The 19,293-nt window shown below is 45.5% G+C and overlaps 1 protein-coding gene across 2 annotated transcripts; it reads right to left on the reverse strand.

Moving 5' to 3' along the window:
- Window positions 1-13,979: 13,979 nt before the first annotated feature.
- LOC125508764 (zinc finger CCCH domain-containing protein 23-like) lies at window positions 13,980-17,631 on the reverse strand. 2 transcript variants are annotated; one of them, XM_048673558.1, is made up of 9 exons: window positions 16,883-17,631; window positions 16,621-16,803; window positions 16,312-16,491; window positions 16,059-16,159; window positions 15,715-15,969; window positions 15,350-15,545; window positions 14,631-14,846; window positions 14,465-14,540; window positions 13,980-14,337 (listed from the first exon to the last, which is right to left on the reverse strand). In XM_048673558.1, the coding sequence occupies exons 1-8, from the start codon at window positions 17,509-17,511 to the stop codon at window positions 14,507-14,509; spliced, it is 1,794 nt and encodes a 597-aa protein (XP_048529515.1). In that variant the 5' UTR covers window positions 17,512-17,631; the 3' UTR covers window positions 13,980-14,337; window positions 14,465-14,506. The 2 variants fall into 2 exon arrangements, with proteins under 2 accessions (XP_048529515.1, XP_048529514.1); XM_048673557.1 differs by having other exon boundaries at window positions 16,306-16,491.
- Between the last annotated feature and the right edge of the window lie 1,662 nt (window positions 17,632-19,293).

The raw sequence follows: 19,293 nt of genomic DNA on the forward strand, positions 1-19,293 counted from the left end.
TTGTGGACTTTGGTTGACTTTCCTGATGATCGGCAAGCAATAGAGAATAAATGGATCTTCAAGAAGAAGATTGACACTGACGGTAATGTTACTATTTACAAAGCTCGACTTGTTGCGAAAGGTTTTCGATAAGTTGAAGGAATTGACTACGATGAGAACTTCTCACCCGTAGCGATGCTTAAGTCTGTTTGAATCATGTTAGCAATTGCCGCATTTTATGATTATGAAATTTGGCAGATGGATGTAAAAACTGCATTCCTTAATGGATATCTTAAAGAAGAGTTGTATATGATGCAGCTAGAAGGTTTTATCGATCCAAAAGGTGTTAACAAAGTGTGTAAGCTCCAGCGATCCATTTATGGACTGGTGCAAGCATCTCGAAGTTGGAATATACGCTTTTATAGTGTGATCAAAGCATATGGTTTTATACAGACTTTTGGAGAAGCCTGTATTTACAAGAAAGTGAGTGGGAGCTCTGTAGCATTTCTGATATTATATGTGGATGACATATTGTTGACCGGAAATGATACTGAATTTCTGAATAGCATAAAAGGATACTTGAATAAAAAATCAATGAAAGACCTCGGTGAAGCTGCTTATATATTGGGCATCAAGATCTATAGAGATAGATCAAGACGCTTAATTGGACTTTCACAAAGCACATGCCTTGATAAAGTTTTGAAGAAGTTCAAAATGGATCAAGCAAAGAAAGGGTTCTTGCCTGTGTTACAAGGTGTGAAGTTGAGTCAGACTCAATGCCCGACCACTACAGAAGATAGAGAGAAAATGAAAGTCATTCCCTATGCTTCAGCCAGAGGTTCTATCATGTATGCAATGTTGTGTACCAGACATGATGTGTGCCTTGCTATTAGTTTATCAGGGAGGTACCAAAGTAATCTAGGAGTGGATCACTGGACAACGGTCAAGAAGATCCTGAAATACCTGAAAAGGACTAAGGATATGTTTCTCGTTTATGGAGGTGACACAGAGCTGTCCAATGATCCACTCCTGGATTACTTTGGTACCTCCCTACTAAACTTAGAGCAAGGCACACATCAGGTCTGGTACACAACATTGCATACATGATAGAACCTATGGCTAAAGCATAGGGAATGACTTCCATTTTCTCTCTATCTTCTGCACTGGTCAGGCATTGAGTCTGACTCAACTTCACACCTTGTAACACAGGCAAGAACCCTTTCTTTGCTCGATCCATTTTGAACTTCTTCAAAACTTTATCAAGGTATGTGCTTTGTGAAAGTCCAATTAAGCGTCTTGATCTATCTCTATAGATCTTGATGCCCAATATATAAGCAGCTTCACCGAGGTCTTTCATTGAAAAATTCTTATTCAAGTACCCTTTTATGCTATTCAAAAATTCGGTATCATTTCCAATCAACAATATGTCATCCACATCTAATATCAGAAATGCTACAGAGCTCCCACTCACTTTCTTGTAAATACAGGCTTCTCCAAAAATCTGTATAAAACCATATGCTTTCATCACACTATCAAAGTGTATATTCCAACTCTGAGATGCTTGCACCAGTCCATAAATGGATCGCTGGAGCTTACACACTTTGTTAACACCTTTTGGATCGACAAAACCTTCTGGTTGCATCATATACAACTCTTCTTTAAGATATCCATTAAGGAATGCAGTTTTGACATCCATTTGCCAAATTTCATAATCATAAAATGCGGCAATTGCTAACATGATTCGAACAGACTTAAGCATCGCTACGGGTGAGAAGTTCTCATCGTAGTCAATTCCTTCAACTTGTCGAAAACCTTTCGCAACAAGTCGAGCTTTGCAAACAGTAACATTACCGTCAGTGTCGGTCTTCTTCTTGAAGATCCATTTATTCTCTATTGCTTGTCGATCATCGGGCAAGTCAACCAAAGTCCACACTTTGTTCTCATACATGGATCCCATCTCAGATTTCATGGCCTCAAGCCATTTAGTGGAATCTGGGCTCATCATCGCTTCCTCATAGTTCGTAGGTTTGTCATGGTCAAGTAACATGACCTCCAGAACAGGATTACCATACCACTCTGGTGCGGATCGTACTCTGGTTGACCTACGACGTTTGCTAGTAACTTGATCTGAAGTTTCATGATCATCATCATTAGCTTCCTCACTGATTGGTGTAGGAATCACAGGAACTGATTTGTGTGATGAACTACTTTCCAATTCGGGAGAAGTTACAATTACCTCATCAAGTTCTACTTTCCTCCCACTCACTTCTTTCGAGAGAAACTCCTTCTCTAGAAAGGATCCATTCTTAGCAACGAATATCTTGCCTTCGGATCTATGATAGAAGGTGTACCCAATAGTCTCCTTTGGGTATCCTATGAAGACACATTTCTCCAATTTGGGTTTGAGCTTATCAGGTTGAAGCTTTTTCACATAAGCATTGCAACCCCAAACTTTAAGAAACGATAGCTTGGGTTTCTTGCCAAACCACAGTTCATATGGTGTCATCTCAACGGACTTAGATGGTGCCCTATTTAACGCGAATGCAGTCGTCTCTAAAGCGTAACCCCAAAACGATAGCGGTAAATCAGTAAGAGACATCATATATCGCACTATATCTAATAAAGTACGGTTACGGTGTTCGGACACACCATTCCGCTATGATGTTCCAGGTAGCGTGAGTTGCGAAACTATTCCACATTGTTTCAAATGAAGACCAAACTCATAACTCAAATATTCACCTTCACGGTCAGATCGTAGAAACTTTATTTTCTTATTACGATGATTTTCCACTTCACTCTGAAATTCTTTGAACTTTTCAAATGTTTCAGACATATGTTTCATTAAGTAGATATACCCATATCTGCTCAAATCATATATGAAGGTCGGAAAATAACGATACCCGCCGCGAGCCTCAACACTCATCGGACCGCATACATCAGTATGTATTATTTCCAATAAGTCAGTTGCTCGCTCCATTGTTCCGGAGAACGGAGTCTTAGTCATCTTACCCATGAGGCATGGTTCGCAAGCATCAAGTGATTCCAAAAGCCCATCGGCATGGAGTTTCTTCATGCGCTTTACACCAATATGACCTAAACGGCAGTGTCACAAATAAGTTGCACTATCATTATTAACTTTGCATCTTTTGGCTTCAATACTATGAATATGTGTATCACTACAATCGAGATTCAACAAAAATAGACCACTCATCAAGGGTGCATGGCCATAAAAGATATTACTCATATAAATAGAAGAACCATTATTCTCTGATTTAAATGAATAACCTTCTCGCATCAAACAAGATCCAGATATAATGTTCATGCTTAACGCTAGCACCAAATAACAATTATTCAGGTCTAAAACTAATCTCGATGGTAGATGTAGAGGTAGCGTGCCGACGACGATCACATCGACTTTGGAACCATTTCCCACGCGCACTGTCACCTCGTCCTTAGCCAATGTTCGTTTAATGCGTAGCCCGTGTTTCGAGTTGCAAATATGAGCAATAGAACTAGTATCAAATACCCAGGCGCTACTACGAGCATTAGTAAGGTACACATCAATAACATGTATATCAAATATACCTTTCACTTTGCCATCCTTCTTATCCGCCAAATACTTGGGGCAGTTCCGCTTCCAGGGACTAGTCCCTTTGCAGTAGAAGCACTCAGTCTCAGGCTTAGGTCCGGACTTGGGTTTCTTCACTTGAGCAGCAACTTGCTTGTCGTTCATCTTGAAGTTCCCCTTCTTCCCTTTGCCTTTTTTTCTTGAAACTAGTGGTCTTGTTAACCATCAACACTTGATGCTCCTTCTTGATTTCTACCTCTGCAGCCTTTAGCATTGCGAAGAGCTCGGGAATTGTCTTTTCCATCCCTTGCATATTGTAGTTCATCACGAAGCCTTTATAGCTTGGTGGCAGTGATTGAAGAACTTTGTCAATCACACTATCATCAGGAAGATTAACTCCAGGCTGAGTCAAGTGGTTGTGGTACCCAGACATTCTGAGTATGTGTTCACTGACATAACTATTCTCCTCCATGTTGCAGCTATAGAACTTGTTGGAGACTTCATATCTCTCAACTCGGGCATTTGCTTGAAATATTAACTTCAACTCTTGGAACATCTCATATGCTCCACGACGTTCAAAACGTCCTTGAAGTGCCGATTCTAAGCCATAAAGCATGGCACACTGAACTATCGAGTAGTCATCAGCTTTGCTCTGCCAGATGTTCATAACATCCGGAGTTGCTCCTGCAGCGGGTCTTGCACCTAGCGGTGCTTCCAGGAAGAAATTCTTCTGTGCATCAATGAGGATAATCCTCAAGTTACGGACCCAGTCCGTGTAGTTGCTACCATCATATTTCAACTAGCTTTCTCTAGGAATGCATTAAAATTCAAGGGAACGGTAGCACGGGCCATTGATCTACAACAACAATGACATGCAAAAACTATCAGGTACTAAGTTCATGATAAATTAAAGTTCAATTAATCATATTACTTAAGAACTCCTAGTTAGATAGACATCTCTCTAGTCATCTAAGTGATCACATGATACATACCAACTAAACCATGTCCGATCATCACGTGAGATGGAGTAGTTTTCAATGATGAACATCACTATGTTGATCATATCTACTATATGATTCACGTTTGACCTTTCGGTCTCAGTGTTTCGAGGCCATATCTGCATATGCTAGGCTCGTCAACTTTAACCCGAGTATTCTGCACATGCAAAACTGGCTTGCACCCGTTGTATGTGAACATAGAGCTTATCATACCCGATCATCACGTGGTGTCTCGGCACGACGAACTGTAGCAACGGTGCATACTCAGGGAGAACACTTATACCTTGAAATTTAGTGAGAGATCATCTTATAATGCTACCGCCGTACTAAGCAAAATAAGATGCATAAAGGATAAACATCACATGCAATCAAAATATGTGACATGCTATGGCCATCATCATCATGTGCCTTTGATCTCCATCTTCAAAGCACCGTCATGATCTCCATCGTCGTCGGCTTGACACCTTGATCTCCATCGTAGCATCATTGTCGTCTTGCCAACTATTGCTTCTACGACTATCGCTACTGCTTAGTGATAAAGTAAAACAATTACATGGCGATTGCATTTCATACAATAAAGCGACAACCATAAGGCTCCTGCCAGTTGCCGATAAGTTCTACAAAACATGATCATCTCATACAAAAATGTATATCTCATCACATCTTGACCATATCACATCACAACATGCCCTACAAAAATAAGTTAGACATCCTCTACTTTGTTGTTGCAAGTTTTACATGGCAGCTACGGGCTTCTAGCAAGAACCGTTCTTACCTACGCATCAACACCACAATGATTTTTCGTCAAGTGTGCTGTTTTAACCTTCAACAAGGACCGGCCGTAGTCAAACTCGATTCAACTAAAGTTGGAGAAACAGACACCCGTCAGCCACCTATGTGCGAAGCACGTCGGTAGAACCAGTCTCATGGATGCGGTCATGTAATGTCGGTTTGGGCCGCTTCATCCAACAATACCGCTGAATCAAAGTAAGACGTTGGTGGTAAGCAGTATGACTATTATCGCCCACAACTCTTTGTGTTCTACTCGTGCATATAACATCTACGCATAGACCTGGCTCTAAAACCACTGTTGAGGAAGGTAGTAATTCAAAAAAAACTACAATCAGGCAAGATCTATCTAGGATAAGCATAGCAACGAGACGGGAGAGTGTGTCCATGGACCTTCGTAGACCGGAAGCGAAAGCATTTAGTAACGTGGTTGATGTAGTCGAACGTATTCACGATCCAAACGATCCAAGTACCGAACGTACGGCACTTCCGTTTTCAGCATACGTTCAGCACGACGACGTCCCTCGAGCTCTTGATCTAGTAGAGGGACGAGGGAGAGTTCCGTCAGCACGACGGCGTGGCGACGGTGATGATGAAGTTACCGGTGCAGGGCTTCGCCTAAGCACTACGAGGATATGACCGGGGTGTTAAACTGTGGAGGGGGCACCGCACACGGCTAAGAGATTGTCTGTTGTGCTTTGGGGTGCCCCCTGGGCACGTATATAAAGGAGGGGGGAGAGGCCGGTGGCCAGAAGGGGCACGCCATGGGGGGAGTCCTACTTGGACCCCTAGTCCAAGTAGGATTCGCCCCCCCCCCCCCTTTCCTTTCTTCCACCAGAGGGAATAGGAAGGAGAGGGAGAGGGAAAGGGAAGGGGGGCGCCGCCCCCTCCTCCTTGTCCTATTCGGACTCCCGAGTAGGGGGGGGCGCGGCGACCTCCCGTGGGCTTCCCTCTCTCTCCCTTAGGCCCATGTTGGCCCAATACTTCACTGGGGGGTTCCGGTAACCCTTCGGTACTCCGGAAAAATACCCGGATCACTCGTAACCATTCCAATGTCCGAATATAACCTTCCAATATATGAATCTTTACCTCTCGACCATTTCGAGACTCCTCGTCATGTCCGTGATCTCATCCGGGACTCTGAACAAACTTCGGTCATCAAATCACATAACTCATAATACAAATCGTCATCGAACGTTACGCGTGCGGACCCTACGGGTTCGAGAACTATGTAGACATGACCGAGACACATCTCCGGTCAATAACCAACAACAGAACCTGGATGCTCATATTGAATCCTACATATTCTACGAAGATCTTTCTCGGTCAAACCGCATAACAACATATGTTATTCCCTTTGTCATCGATATGTTACTTGCCCGAGATTCGATCGTCGGTATCATCATACCTAGTTCAATCTCGTTACCGGCAAGTCTCTTTACTCGTTCTGTAATGCATCATCCCTCAAATGACTCATTAGTCACATTGCTTGCAAGGCTTATACTGATGTGCATTACGGAGAGGGCCCGGAGATACCTCTCCGATACACGGAGTGACAAATCCTAATCTCGGTCTATGCCAACTCAACAAACACCTTCGGAGACACCTGTAGAGCATCTTTATAATCACCCAATTACGTTGTGACGTTTGAAAGCACATAAAGTGTTCCTCCCGTATTCGGGAGTTGCATAATCTCATAGTCAGAGGAATAGTCGTGAAGAAAGAAATAGCAATAAAACTAAACGATCATTATGCTAAGCTAATGGATGGGTCTTGTCCATCACATCATTCTCTAATGATGTGCACATCATTCTCTAATGATGTGATCACGTTCATCAAATGACAACACATGTCTATGGTTAGGAAACTTAACCATCTTTGATTAACGAGCTAGTCAAGTAGAGGCATACTAGGGACACTCTGTTTGTGTATGTATTCACACATGTACTAAGTTTCTGGTTAATAAAATTCTAGCATGGATAATAAACATTTATCATGATATAAGGAAATATAAATAACAACTTTATTATTGCCTCTAGGGCATATTTCCTTCAATTCATGTCTCTGTCATGTTAATTTTGGTTGCATGTTGCGACTAGCCAAGTTAAACTCGATCCCTAGTTTCAGCACTGTTAAGGGATCTAAGTGTCAAGTTTGTGTGCAAGCTCAACAACCTCGTAAGTCTCATACGACTGCGGAAACAACAAATCTTGCACGACTTGAACTCATACATTCAGATCTTTGTGGAATGAATGGTTTTTTGACAAAAGGTGGAAAGAAATATTTCATGACGTTAATTGATGACTCCAGTAGATATTGTCAAGTGTATCTTTTGAAATCAAAAGATGAGGCTTTGAACTTTTTTAAGATCTATAAAGATGAAGTGGAAAACCAACTTGATCGTAAAATCAAGAGGCTTAGGTCCGACCGTGGTGGAGAGTATTTTTCAAATGAATTTGATTCTTTTTATCCCGAACATGATATAATCCAGGAGAGGACGCCTACCTATTTACCTCAATCAAATGGGGTAGCCGAAAGAAAGAACTGTAATCTAACTGATTTGGGTAACGCCGTGTTAGACACATCGGGTCTCTCCAAGGCATGGTGGGGGGAGGCTATATTGACTGCATGTCATGTCCTAAACCGAGTTGCCACAAATAACAAAGAGATAACTCCATTCGAGGAATGGGAGAAGAAAATGTTGAAACTCTCTTACTTACGAACTTGGGGCTAAGTCAATGTGCCAGTTCCAAAGAAGCGTAAGCTTGGACCAAAAACTATGGATTGTGTTTTCCTTGGGTTTTCTTTTCATAGCATTGGTTATACATTCTTGATTGTAAAATCGAAAGTACCAGATATGCATGTTGGTACAATCATGGAGTGGAATGATGCGACTTTCTTTGAATATATCTTTCCCATGGAGGATATGGGTAGCTCATTAAATCGGGAGTTGCCTAGTTCATCGATTCGGGATGTGGTTACAGTTTCTGAACCTACCACTCCGATGCAACATCTTGAAGATCTTGTGGAGGACAATGATAAGACTCCTAAAAGGAGCAAGAGACAGAGGATTGCAAAGTCCTTTGGTGATGATTTTCTTGTGTATCTCATAGATGACACTCCCAGTTCCATTTCATAGGCCTATGCATCTAAAGATGCTGACTACTAGAATGAAGCGGTCCGTAGTGAGATGGATTCCAACCTATAAAATGGAACTTGGGAGATCACTAATGTTGCTTATGGGTGCCAACCTATAGGGTGCAAATGGGTATTTAAGAAGAAGCTTAGGCCTGATGGTACTATCAAGAAGTAAAAGGCACGACTCGTGGCTAAGGGTTATACCCAAAAGGAAGGTGAAGACTTCTTTGATACTTACTCACCTGTGGCTCGACTAACCACGATTCGAGTACTACTTTCACTAGCTGTCTCACATGGTCTTCTCATTCGTCAAATGGATGTTAAGACTGCTTTCCTAAATGGAGAGTTGGACGAGGAAATTTATATGGAACAACAAGATGGGTTTATAGTAGATGGTCAGGAAGGAAGAGTGTGCAAGTTGCTAAAGTCTTTGTATGGACTCAAGCAAGCACCCAAACAGTGGCATGAGAAGTTTGAAAGAACTTTAACAGCTACAGGATTTGTTGTAAACGAAGCTGACAAATATGTGTACTATCGCCATGGTGGGGACGAGGGAGTTATCATTTGCTTGTATGTTGATGACATATTGATTTTCGAAACAAATCTGAATGTTATGAAGGAGGTCAAGGATTTCCTATCTCGTTGTTTTGAGATGAAGGATTTACGAGTGGCTGGTGTTATTCTGAACATCAAGCTGTTGAGAGACTATTATGGTGGGATTACATTGCTTCAATATCACTATGTGGGAAAGATCTTGAGTCTATTTGGCTACAGTGACTGCAAGCCCTCTCCAACACCATATGATGCTAGCATGTTGCTTCGAAAGAATCGAATAATTGCTAGAGGTCAATTGAAATATTCTCAGATTATTGCCTCACTTATGTATTTAGTCAGTGCTACAAGACCTGACATCTCTTTTGTTGTTAACAAACTAAGTCGGTTTGTCTCAAAACCAGGAGATGTGCATTGGAAAGCTCTAGAGAGAGTTATGCGTTACTTGAAAGGCACTGCAAGTTATGGAATTCACTACACTGGGTACCCAAAGGTGGTGGAAGGGTATAGTGACTCAAACTGGATCCCAGATGCTGATGAAATATGTTGGAAGTATTGCAAGCAGACCATCTTAACGAGGTCAACAATGGAAGCAGAACTCACAACACTAGATACAACTATGGTCGAAGCAGATTGGCTTTGTCGGCTCTTGAATGACTTGCGGTTGTTGAGAAACCTGTACCAGGTATCCTTATGAACTGCGACAACCAAACTGTGATCGCTAAAGTGAGCAGCTCAAAGGATAACATGAAGTCATCAAGACATATTCAGAGAAGGTTAAAATCTGTCAGGAAAATGAAAAACTCCGGAGCTATTGCATTGGATATATCCAAACGTCTAAAAATCTGGCAGATCCTTCTACTAAGGGTCTATCTCGTAATGTGATAGATAATGCATTGAAGGAGATGGGTATGAGACCCATAATATGAGTTGTTCACAGTGCTAACCTAGTCTATGTGATCGGAGATCCCGCGAATTAGATGTAGAAGACAATATGTTGTTCAACTGAGAGGAGAGTATCCTTACTATTAACAATACCACTCCATGAAGATACAATACTCTCCTAATCTGCATGGTAGGTTGATGTATATCCTAATGTGTTCTAAGTGTCTCATTTAAGCAGAGATGTTGTCCTGCAGAACATCTTTTGAAGAACACACATATATGAGTCTGATTGTTAAATGTCACAATCTATGAGAGTAGGGTGCTCTCTAGTAAACTCATGAAAGGTCTTGGAGTATGACGCATAAGCTCCACCCGCGGGGAAGTCCCACGGTAGCCTAGTATCGGTCAAGGCTTTGTGTGAAGCTAGATTCGCATAAAACTTGCAGTTCAAGGCCTAGTCCACTGTTCAAGTTGATTACTAGTGTAGCATAGAGTTCTAGGCAGAAGTTCGACTTACTAGTCTCCACTGCAGTGCTGGTATATAAAACAGTGTTTTGGAACCAAAGGCAACTTTTGTGTTCCTTTGGGATCTGGTGGGGGATTGCTGGAATTTTGTCTATTTTGGGCCACCCCAGTAGCAGTTTCAGAATTCCTAATAAATCCTAGAGGCTCATGCAGCCCATTCGTGCAAGGTAAGAGGTGGAACTAAAGTTTAGTCCCACATTGCTAGTTTGGTGGGAGTTGGACCTCCTTATAAGGGAGGTTGTTTTCCCACATGTATGAGCATGAGAACAAGAGGGACATTCACACGCGCTCCTCCGCCGCCGCCCACCTCGCCACGTCACGTGACAACACGCCGCGGGTTGCGGGAATGAGCCGAGCCGATGTCTAAATTTTTGCCACGCACGACGGGTATACGAACGGTCACACGGGAGCTAAAACATTTTGTTGTAGTGGAGATTGAATCCGAACGACGCACCTCTTCGCGTGCTACATGTTCGCTTCATCTCCCTCTTTTCATTTACCTCCCGTCGCAGCCTGTTCGCCTCCTTCTCCTGTGCCTATATAAGAGAGGTTGCTCCTCTCCAGAGAGACACATCAGAACATCATCTTCCTCTCGTCATCTTTCCTGAGCACGGAGCTACTGCTACGGTCTTCCCCATCCTGGCTTGCGGTGTGCACCACAGGTCGGGACAGTAGGCCTCCGAAACCCCACCCCTTTGAGTCCTGTATGAGAGAAGGGTGATAAGGTTTTTGGTAAGTGTTCCGCGCAACTACTGACTTCTTCATCAAGGATGCCCCCGACACCGACGACTACTTCCCTGACGACAACTTCTTCCCCGACGTCGACAACCTCTTCGATGACATGCCTGGCGAGGACACTGACCCCAAGACCAGTGCTTCTGTCGTTGTTCCGTATGTCTCTGTGTTCTCTCTGTTTAATATCTTGCCTCAGTTTCTTTCGCTAGTCTTTCTTGTTCTAGCCTTTGTTCCACATATGTTCTCTTCTAGTTCATATGTGCACATGCCATTTGCTTCCTCTCCTTTAGATTACATGACTTGTTTCATCTCTACTATGATAGTCATGTTTTATCTACTATTTATGTTAATAAAATCATATGGTAAATTGCTCATATTTCCAACAATTAATCTAATGCTCACTGATAATAGATTTCAGAGAAGATTAGTGATTGGCATGGCAAGGACTAGTGATTGTGGACCCCTCAAAATGCTAAGGACAAGGATTGGCAAAGCTCCAAGACTCAAATTTTTTGGTTAAGTGATCCAAGATCACATTGAGTCCATAGAAAAGCCAATACAATTAAAAAGGGGTGAGGTTTTGATCATGACTCAATTGCTCAAGTGCTTAGTGGTATTGCTCCAAAATCCTCTACCACTTCTCCACATCACTTTCATCCAAAACCCTAAAAGTCCATCTCAGTCCCACTGACATGTTCCCATCCAGACCCACCGAGATGACCCCATACACTGCCACATGCCACACCCTAACGTTTCGGTACAGCCGAAATGGATCTCAGTCTCACCGAGATGGTCTGACCAAGTTTTTGTAGTGAAGTTGTTTCATTTCGGAATTACCGAGTTGAAACGATCGGAACTACCGAAATGAAGTCTTGCCCTAGCCATTGCACTTTGGTCACACTGAGTCGTTCTGTTCAGTCTCATCGAAAAGCCTAACGGTCGAGTCTTTTGCACTAGTTGGTGTCACCGAGATTTTTATGTCAGTGTCACCGAGTTGGGCAAAGACTTGTAACGGTTGGATTTTTGGTGCTGCCTATTTATACCCGTCCACCACCGCCTACTCTCTAAGAGAGCCATCAGAACGAACCACTACTTTCATTACTCATTTTCTAAGAGAGAACCACCTACTCATGTGTTGAGATCAAGAGATTCCAATCCAACCATTTGAACCTTAATTTCTGGCACAAGTTGCTTTCCATTCAATCCTCTCTCCTACCAAAGCCAAATCTGTGAGAGAGTGTTTGAGTGTTGGGAAACTATCATTTGAAGCACAATAGCAAGGATTTTATCATCAATAACACCGTGTATTATGTTTTAGAGGGTGTTGTCTCCTAGATTAGTTAGGTGTGACTTGGGGGCCTCCAAGAGATTGTAGAGTTGAACCAAGGAGTTTGTAAGGGCAAGGAGGCCACCTACTTCGTGGAGATCTACCCGAGTGAGGCTAGTCCTCCATGGGCGTAAGCCATGATGGAATAGACAATATTGCTTCTTCGTAGATGGAGCCCTCCACGGACTCGTGCAACCGTTACCCTCTGTGGGTTAATGTCTCTGTTAACGTGGATGTATGATAGTAGCACATATCGGAACCATGACAAAAATCATCGTGTCTTCATTGTGTTTGATTTCCCCGATCCCTCCTTTACGCTGCTCAACTCTTAGACTTGCATGTGTAGGGATATACTAACTTGGTAAAATTGCTAAAACTTGCCAACAACTAAAATTGGAAAATGATAAGTTTTATTTGCTCAAGTAGTCTAATCACCCCCACTCTAGACATACTTTCGATCCTACACCGCTGCAGGTTGCCGCCCCCGCCAAAATTGGAAGCTGTCGCCGATTGCAGGTCGCCTCTCCTGCATGGGATGGCCGTTGTAGGTCGGGCCGCAGCTCCCGCTGCAGGCCACCGTGCGTCAGAGGTCCAGGAAGACGCAGTCACAGCTGAAGTTCTTGGCGCACTGCCGCACTCCCATCCGCATCTTGCCGGGGGCGGCAGGGATGGCCGGAATCGGCCGACTGCGGAGGAGAATAGGTAGGGGAGGTCGAGAGGAAGCCAGACCTATGAGCGGCAACATAGGGCAGCGCCGGAGCTAGTCGGAATCGGTTGGCGATGATGGCAGCGGAAAAGGGATCGGGGCGTACGATGGCGGCGGAAAGCGGAGGGTTCACGCGTGCGGCTGCTCGTTTACATCTCCTAAAGGTGGAGACGTAAATTTGCATCTCAAGCTGTTGTATTTTACATTTTCTGAAAGTAATTTTTTTTGCATCTACATCATTTTTTTTGACAAATTGCATACCATTGATTTGCGTACTCTAAAAAAAATGATGTAGATGTATATACATCATTTGTTAAAGATCATTTTTTGGCCTGAGATGTATAAGTTAGTTATTTTTGCATCTACCATCGTCTATTGGAGATGCTCTAAATATATATGCTCCGAAATGATGAAAAGGATGTCGAAAAGGGAGAAAGGGCAAAAACAAGATGCAGAGGATGGACATTGAGGTACTAGCATGACCAGTACACTACCTTGTCCATTTTGACAAGGGCATGGGCCAAAGGCCTGCCTCTGCTGCTGCTGAGGCGATTCCACTAGGATTCTCTCTCTCTCTCTCTCTCTCTGCCTCTGCGCCCGTGACTGAGTGCGTGCCCTGGTCCCGGTCATCACTTTCCCCTCTGCGACCCCTGTCTGGCTTTTGTCCACTCCCCTCTCTCTCTCCCTCTACCTGTTTGCTTTCGATATCTGTATGTATGCAGACACGTCACTTCACAACAACTGGCCACCACAAGCACACACACCAGGACTGCTAGGTTCAGTTTACCACTACTATCATCACCATTCTGAGATCCATCCATGAAATTACAGAGCACAGCACAGCACAGCATACAAAATGATGCATGAAGATAAGACAGACACACAGTTTTCTTCTTCTTCTTCTTCTTGGAGCAGCTTACTACTAAGGAGGGGTATTATTTATACTACTACTATCATATACTGACTGACTTAATTCAGGCTGGCTAGAGCTAAAACAACCTAGATTTTCCTTTCCTTTCTTCTGTTGTTGCTGTTGTTTGGTGGTGTCGCTGCTCCTCTCTCGGGATCACTTCTATTATTTGTTAGAGCCTTTTACCTTCCATCCACTCGCTTCATGGGGTGCTCATGGCTTTCCCTGCATGCACATAACATAACCATCAGGGATTGCTCTGTGTTTGCATCATAATGGAGTAAGTGAATGATCGTTACGGCGCTGCTAGAATACAGTACAGTACAGGGCTTGGTTCCTGATGAATACTTACTCTGCTTAAGAGGACAGGAGACCCCTGTTTTCTGCTTAATATTCACAGCCCGATGGCTCCATGGCCAGGTGAGAACCTGAAGCGGAACACACACATCAGATATTCATAATGTTACATCAAGCAACAGCCAAGAACAGCAAAGAGAAGTCTTTGATGTTTCTCTCACCTGGGCACTTGGAAGAAGCAGGATTTGTAAGGGGGCAGCTCAAGGGCAGTTGGGGTAGGAGGGAACAGAGATGAGGCCACCAGATGAGGGCTGCCGTTGTTGCTCATGATGCTACCAGCGAGGGCTGGCTCTGCAGAGGAAGAAGCAGCAGCAGCATCCTTCGTCTTTGTGGGAGATGCAAAGGGGCTGTCAGGCAGGTTGTGCTCCTCCACGCCGCTGCAGTTCAGTTCAAACAATAATCAATAATCATAATTAAGCACATAGTATAACAATTCCTTCTGAAAGAACAATAAGAACCAGCATTAAAAATAGCCATTAGTTGAGAAATCATTCCTCAAGTTTCTTTCTTTCATCTTTGTTTATGATGATCCCACCCTTTGCCTTTGCATTTCTTTTGCCCTTTGTTAAGCGCCAATCAGGGGCAACCTATGATATGATCAGCACTCGCTGTTAACAGCCTATATACCCTGACCTCCTTTTGCAATGGCTTTTGGGGCCTCATTTTGTTGTTGGTCAATGAGAATAATATACTGCTAGTACTAACATACTACTTGCACATAGATAAAGAAAAGAAAAGCAAGCAATCAAGCAAGCAGGCAAAAGTAAGAAGCAGCAAGCTTGCTTTGTTTACTTTCTCCTATGCTATTGTGCCCGCCCTTTATTTCCTTTCCCCCAAAAGAGAACACCTCCATTTGGTAATTGTTTGCTACAAATCCTACCTTTCTTGGAATCCATCAGCGCTGGCCGCTGCTGCTCCAGGAGGAGGACCAGGTTCCCTCTTCTCATCTTCCCCGGAGTTGACCCCTTGGTTGGCACTCCCGTCGCCCTCCTCCTCCTGCTTGCCTTCTGTGGCAATGGTGGCACAAATAGCAGCAGGAGCAGATGTCATCATCATGGCACTGCTCATCTTGTGATCTGCCACAACCACAAGCCACAGTACAGTCACAGCACATTGATCAGTGATATTTCTTTCCAAGTAAAAATAAAACAACCATTGATCAATCAAAGAGCAACCTCTCCTGCCATGCCATGGCATGCAAGAAGAGGATAACATGTCAAGATCAAGAGGTGAGCAAAGTAAAACCTTGGATTGCAGCATCCTCCAAATGAATGGCATTGCTGTTGCCGATGCCATCGGTCTGCCGGAGAGCCAACGGCGGGGCGACGGGGGAGCCAAGATGGTGGTGGCCCCTCTTGAGGTCGAGAAGCTGCAGCCCCATGAAGCGGCGGCTCTGCAGGTCGATGGCCTGCTGCAGCTCCGCCGCCTGCTGCTGCTCCTCCAGCTTCCTCCGCAGGAACGCCTCGTGGCCGCCAATGTTGCCGAACATCATCCTCGGCCCTGACAAATCAATCGCAGCACCCATTAGTTTGTGATGATCGGCGACGGGAATGCCGCAAGAATGCAGCATGCGCGGTTGTATCGCTCACCGATCTGCGGCGACTGGAGGTCGAAGGGGTCCCTGGAATCGAGCAGCCCGGTGGGCGTCGTGCATCCGGCGAAGTCGCCATGGTGCGGGGCCTGGAACTTCCTGCAGTTCATACAGCAATGAATCAAGGTCAGAAAAATGCGTTTCCATCTCCGAAAACCTGCCATTATTAACTGAAACGATCTACTGCTCCTGTTCGACGGCGGAAAGTGGACAAGGAAATGCATGGCGGCGATGGCGGAGCGTGCCTGAACCTGTCGGGGACCTTGCCCTTTTCCTTGTAGGGCTTGACGAGGACGCGCGCGTCGCAGACGAAATGCGGGTTCCCCTTGGCGAGGATGAGTCGCACCGTCTCCGCGTACACGAACGTGACGAAGCCGAACATGCGCTTCTGCTGGTACGGGATGCGCACGTCCTGCACCGGCCCGTAGTAACTGCTCCATGGACGGGTCGATTCTCATTGTTATTGTTAGCAAAGAAAGGCTGCAAAATGCTTGCTGCTTGAACGGACAAAGGAGAGAGAGCGGCCATGGCGGCGGCGGCGCGCGCGCTTGGCAAGGTACCTGAAGTAGGAGGACACGTCCTCCTCGCTGAAGGTGGAGTCGGCCGGGAATGTCAGGTAGATCTGCCGCGCGGCGGGGCTGGAGGCCAGGTCGCCACCGCGGTCCATCCGAGGCGACCGCACGGAGAACTTGTGCATGTCGTCGCCGCCTCCACCGCCAAGAAGCATGGCCGCCGCCACCGCCCTGGAATAGCAAGCAAGATTAGCACTGGAGAGAGCAACCAAAAATGCAATCTTTGGGGGTAAATCGGTAATCGTCTCACCTCTGGGAGTCGCCCTGCTGCTGCTGCTGTTGCTGGAGCAGGAAGTTGAGGCCTCTGGGCGACGGCGAGAAGGGGAAGACCGGCGACATGAGCTCCGACCGCATGGCCGCCGTCCAGACCTCCATGTCCTGCTCGGTGACGTGGTCAGGCAGGCCGTGGACAAAGCGGCAGGAGGAGCCGTTCTTGCAGAAGCCGCGCGCGTAGTACATGCACGGCTTCCACCCGCCGGCCGCCGCCTCGGCGTCGCTCAGCGAGAAGCTCCGGCGGTGCTGCCCGCCGCTCGCCGGGGACCAGCACCCGAACTCCTCTGGCGGGTAAAACCCTTCCCCGCCGCCTTCGTACCTGGCCTGGTCGACGCCGGGGAACGGCGCGTCCTCCGCTGGCAGCCCGGCGCCCCAGGACGCCGTGGGCGGGGAGGAGGGCTTGCTGTGGTGGGCGGCCGCGGCGAGGTCGGCGCGTGCCCTGGCGACGACGGCATGGAGCAGGTGCTCGGGGCCGAAGGCGAGGCGGATCATGTCCTCCTCGCTCTTGTCCTGGATGAGGAGCATGCCCATGATCTTGGAGGCGAGGTCCGGGTGCAGCGCCTGCACCCGCGCGAACACCACCTTGGTGGCCTCGTAGGCGTCCATGGATGGCAGTGTGAACCTCCTGCTTTCGCTCCTCCCGGTGCGGTTTTGATGGGGAGAGGAGAGATGGGAAGGTGAAAGACGAAGTTACAGAGGAGGAGGAGGGGAGGGGGAGCGGAGGGGGGGGGGGGGGGGGGGGGGGGGGGGGGGGGCTCTGAAGGGAAGGTGTAAGTTGCACGGTGAATTAAATAGCGCGGTTGGGGCGTGGTCTTGGGGAGAGGGAAAGTTGGCTGTTTTGTCTCCTTTCCCCTCTTTTTCGGTTCCCCTCTTTCAAATTTTTGGGCTTGGTTTTTTGGTTCCTGGTTCATTCAGAAATGACCACGGCTTTGCTTGTGCGCCAAGGGTGTGGTGTGGTCAACACCTGGATCGAGGCAAAATTTATCATGTTTGAAATTTTGAGTTGTTGGTTTGGCCATTCCAATCTTCTACCCATGTTTGATTTATTTTGGTGATCTATCCTCCAACCAAATGTTAGCGGGACGGTTTTCTGGTGATGCAGAAAGATCACAATAGTTCGTCGTTGTGAGTCCTTAGCTTTGGTTCTTCGTATGAACACGATTGTGCACAATGCTACATATTTATGCGTTACTAGTTCATTGCAATAGCTGTACTTCATCATAAATAACAGTGACAACTGGTACTACGTGTTTACATTGTCGTTTCATACGTTAATACGGTGCTGTATAATGGCTGGTGTAGATAACGACAACCGGTGCACCCCTGTTATACGTTGTCTTCTATACATTAACGCGATGCAGCAATGGCGCTTTACAGCAGTGACAGCTAGTGCGCGGCAGTTATACTTTGACTGGTGCAGTGAACGTGCTTCGCGGTACATACCAGTGCCAGCTAGTGTGCGATGGTTATACTTTGACTGGTGCAGTGAATGTGCTTCGTAGTAAATACCAGTGACAGCTGGTGCACACCGATTATACGCTGGTGTTTATACGCCAATAGCCTGTAATATTAAGGCTTTGTCATAAATAACAACACAACCAGTTCACACCGGCCTAACACCTTACCTTGCTTAGTAGCTCTGTCCAACACCTCACCAAGTTGCTTGCCAATAGATTTCTAAAGTTGGTCCACATTAATCAATATGATTTTATCAAAGAACAATTCTAGATTGTGTCTCATAGGCTTTGAGTAGCTACATTACTGTCATAAGTCAAATAAAGAACTTATGATCCTAAATTAGATTTTGAAATGCCTTCGGTAAAATTGAGCATAAAGTGATTCATGAACTCTGAAGCAAATGTGGTAGCAAATGGTGCTATTGGATCGAGAATCCTATTAAATGGAGTGCCTAGCAGTGGTGAAGTTTCATGTGGGCCAACACACATCGTGGCCCGCCTAGCTTTGTAGCATCTGCCCATACTACAACTAACCCATGGGCCGTGGAAAGACAATCAGGAGCAATCCCTTGCAGCTCAGCCCGCCCAACTCTGTGGCATCTACTCATATTATAGCCAACCCATGGGTCGTGGAAAGCCGACTAGGAGCAATCCCTTGCCGCTTGCCCGACCCAGATTGTTTGCTGCAAGCTCCACCACTAGTGCCTGGCAAGTTTTAAATTGCAAGAGGAGAGTTAGACAAGGGTATCCTTTATCACCTTTGTTATTTGTCTTAGTTGTAGACCCCTTCAGTCTATGTTGTTAACAAAGCCATGAAAAACATCATTTGCAGAGACCGACTCAGTTGACGTCGCCGCTTGAGTACTCAACAGGGCATATACAAACAATACTCTAGTCAGTATGTATGCATATATTGCTCCAGTTAGACACT

The sequence above is a fragment of the Triticum urartu genome, chromosome 5, assembly GCF_003073215.2.
Source record: "Triticum urartu cultivar G1812 chromosome 5, Tu2.1, whole genome shotgun sequence".
In the NCBI taxonomy this organism is placed as follows: Eukaryota; Viridiplantae; Streptophyta; class Magnoliopsida; order Poales; family Poaceae; genus Triticum; species Triticum urartu.